This window comes from Myotis davidii, unplaced genomic scaffold (assembly GCF_000327345.1).
Source record: "Myotis davidii unplaced genomic scaffold, ASM32734v1 scaffold157, whole genome shotgun sequence".
Taxonomy (NCBI): Eukaryota; Metazoa; Chordata; class Mammalia; order Chiroptera; family Vespertilionidae; genus Myotis; species Myotis davidii.
The window spans coordinates 244,041-247,342 of NW_006288722.1; the positions used below are offsets into that span (position 1 = coordinate 244,041).

General features: G+C 54.8%; 2 protein-coding genes across 2 annotated transcripts in view; both read left to right on the top strand.

Moving 5' to 3' along the window:
• Window positions 1–3,302, top strand: part of LOC107182662 (receptor-interacting serine/threonine-protein kinase 3-like) — an 11,803-nt gene that overhangs the window by 6,480 nt on the left and 2,021 nt on the right. The window lies entirely within an intron of this gene.
• On the top strand, window positions 1,623–3,242 carry LOC102762250 (receptor-interacting serine/threonine-protein kinase 3). The gene is made up of 4 exons (XM_015562075.1): window positions 1,623–1,806; window positions 2,018–2,158; window positions 2,290–2,599; window positions 3,073–3,242. Exons 1-4 carry the CDS (start codon window positions 1,787–1,789, stop codon window positions 3,220–3,222), a joined length of 621 nt encoding a protein of 206 aa, XP_015417561.1. The 5' UTR covers window positions 1,623–1,786; the 3' UTR covers window positions 3,223–3,242.

Below are 3,302 nucleotides of genomic sequence, written 5' to 3' on the forward strand. Positions count from 1 at the left end.
TTAAACCCCCCTTTACCTCCTTTCTGCCTGCTCCCCATGAGTGCAGCCCAGATGTTGAGCCCAGGGTCTTCTCCCTAAAGAGAATCATGAAGGGAATGGCTGCCCTCTCTGATAGCTCTTTGCTCTTGACTACACTTTTTTGAGGACCTGATGCACTTACTTTTATAGTCTGTGAGATACCGTCATATCTCTGCAATACAGTCTGTTTCAGATTGATTCTGTCAGCTGTGCAGGTGAGAGCCCCTAAACCACAAAGAAGCCCAACCTCCTCTTTTCTCCCCATGAGGATGGAGCCCCAGCTGGGGTGATCGGTTTCTTAAGGAAGCCCTAGAAGTTATGGTCTCCCTGTGAAGGACTGGGTGCCCAGAGCTGGCTCTATCTGTTCTCCACAAGCTCCAGCCCTGGTCAGGCATTGCATGGGTAAAATAACTTTGTCTACCCAAATCCTTAAGGCTCCCTGAGCTCCTGAGTTCTGAAAAGCCCTTGTCCAGAGCACAGGCTTGTGGGGAAGGTGTATAAACCAGGGAATAAGCATGAAGGAGTTGGCATGGGCGGGAGAGGGCAGGGACGCTCTGAGGTGTTTCCACTGCGGCGTACACCTCCATGTCAGCAAGCCGCTGGCTGGGCCGTTCATACCACAAGGCCCTGGGAGTGGGTCTTGGTCTTGACAGCAGACATGTCACTACCAATGCCAGGGCCTTGCCTCAGTGACAGCAGCTGTCAGGGGCTGGGCAGGAAGACAGACAGGGACCCGTCAGCACACAGTTGGATGCTTCACACCTTCCTCAACCACCTCCACCGCCACCTGAGTGGCACAGCCCTGAAGCCGATGTGAAAATAGGAAAGCTTGATGGTTGGGAGGCAGGCTCTGAAGTTCCACACTGGCTTGGGCGAGGTAAACTTTCAGTGCCTGTGTTTTCTTATCCATAAAGAAGGAATGAGCCCTGACCAGTTTGGCTCAGTGGATAGAGCATCAGCCGGAGGACTGAAGGGTCCCAGGTTCAATTCCAGTCAAGGGCATGTACCTTCGTTGTGGGCACATCCCCAGTAGGAGATGTGCAGGAGACAGCTGATCGATGTTTCTCTCTCATCGATGTTTCTAACTCTCTATCCCTCTCCCTTCCTCTCTGAAAAAAATCAATAAAAATATTTTAAAAAAGAAGAAGAAGAAGGAATGAAATCGGTACCCATGCCCTTAGGGTTAACATGAGAATAAATAAGCTCATCTTTGTATCTGGCACATGGTGAGCATGACAGAAGTGTTAGCTCTGATCTTAGGGGAGCTGAGGGAGAGATGAGCCCTAGGACCACGAAATCCTCCTCAGCACCATCCCATCCCCAGCCCAGGACTGGCAGGTGGTGGAGCTGGGAGGCCTGTGGGAGAAGGGAGAGACACTGGCTGTAGGAATGGGTTGATTGTGGGTTCCTGGAACCTGAGGACTCCTTCATGGCACCATAAATGCAAGTGGCACCTAACCAGGCTGTGGCATGTAGCAGGCTGCTCAAGGAAATGCCAGTTAGAAAAGACAAGCACTAAGTTTCTGCTCTGCCCAGCCCCTTTGGGGCGGGAACTGCAGAGGCAGGAAGAACCCCAGCTGCCCTTGTAACAGGAAGTGGTTCAGTCACTCAGAGCGGGGAAGCAGAATCAGTTCAGTGGTTTAGGTGGCCTGGAGATTGACCCTTCTCCTCACCCCCAGACCCCTCTCTACCACAAACCCTATTCCCAGAAGTCACTCCATCTGTGTGAACTCGAAACTTCCAGAAGCCCCTGGCAACTTCCAGTTTGATGTCTGGCAGCAAGTTATGGTGAGTGGAGAATGAGACACAGGATGCCCCGTGGACTCATCTGGGCCTGCCGTTGTGCCGGTACTGAGGCCAAGGGACAGTGGGGCTCACGGGGGAGGCTGGGGATTGTACTGACCCTATTGAGTCACGGGGGGCCGTGGAGCAGAGCGGTTGTGGGAAGCAGCAGGGACTTGGGACCAATACCAGCTGGTGAAGAGGCCCCTTCTCCCAGGCAGAAAGGTGCCCCAGCCCCCCGGGTGCCCATCGAGGACTTGAAGAACCCGAAGTTCATCGGCCAAGGCGGGTTTGGCACAGTGTTCCAGGCACAACACCTGACATGGGGTTACAATGTGGCAGTCAAGATCGTTGACGCGTGAGTGTCCCAGCTGCTGGTTGACTAGCCAGGGTCTTGCTGAGGCAGCAGCTGCTGTCCTGGGGGGGCCTGAATGGGGAAGGGAGGGATCTGCCCAGCAGAGCAAGACTCCAACTCTCTCCTGGATATAGGAAGATGATATCCAGGGAAGTGAAGGCCATGGCAAGTCTGCGTCACCCCAATGTGCTGACCCTGCTGGGGATCACTGAGAAGCTGGAGTGGGACCATGTGTTGGGACCGGGTCTGGTGACTCAATTCATGGAGAACGGTTCCCTGGCAGGGTTGCTACAACCCGAATGCCCTCGGCCCTGGCCACTTACCTGCCGCCTGCTGCAGGAGTTGGTGCTTGGGATGTGTTACCTGCACAGCCAGAACCCCGTGCTTCTGCACCGGGACCTGAAGCCCTCCAACGTCCTGCTGGACCCAGACCTGCATGCCAAGGTCAGCCTGTCCGCATCCCAGCCCAGCCTCTAGATAGGTTGTGCCCTAGAGCCGCTCCAGTTCCACCAACTGAAAAAGCATCTGCTGCAGCTCTGTCTACTGAATACCCTCAGCATCTCCCTCTGGACACAGGGCTGCCCAAGTGTCAAGGCCTATCCAGAAGCTTTAGCTACTGCCACACAGAGTGATAGAGGCCCTGACCAACAAAGCCACTTCCACCTGCCCACCCACTAGGCTCTCCAAAGACCCATGGCTGGCAGCCCAGGAGACTCAGACTTTGACCCACCCTCAGCGGGGACACAGACCTTCAAACCAAGGCCCAATTGGTCCTACTGTTTTCCTACCCCTCCTCACCCCCTTTACAAGGCTGGACCTGTACCTTGGGTGGGGGTGGGCATGGGGGAAAGAAGAGGATTCTGGAGCTGCCTGGCATTATCCATCCCCTACTTCCTCCTCCTTCCCTTCCTTTGCAGCTGGCAGATTTTGGCCTGTCCACATTTCTGGGAGGCTCACAGTCAGGGGCAGGGTCTGGGGTGTCAGGGGGCACCCCAGCCTACTTGGCCCCAGAACTATTGGCTGATGTAAACCAGAAAGCTACTATGGCCAGTGATGTCTACAGGTAAGACACCCATGCCGAACACACATCCCCAATTTTTACACCTCTCTGGGCCCTTCTAGGGGAAGGTGTATGAAAGAGAGGGTA

Bases quoted from the DNA above. Each gene is read 5' to 3' on its own strand.
- LOC102762250 (XM_015562075.1), top strand. From the start codon at position 1,787: ATGTCTGGCAGCAAGTTATG. The intron at 2,159-2,289 runs GTGAGTGTCCCA...TCCTGGATATAG, and splicing joins GCAGTCAAGATCGTTGACGC to GAAGATGATATCCAGGGAAG. The intron at 2,600-3,072 runs GTCAGCCTGTCC...CTTCCTTTGCAG, and splicing joins ACCCAGACCTGCATGCCAAG to CTGGCAGATTTTGGCCTGTC.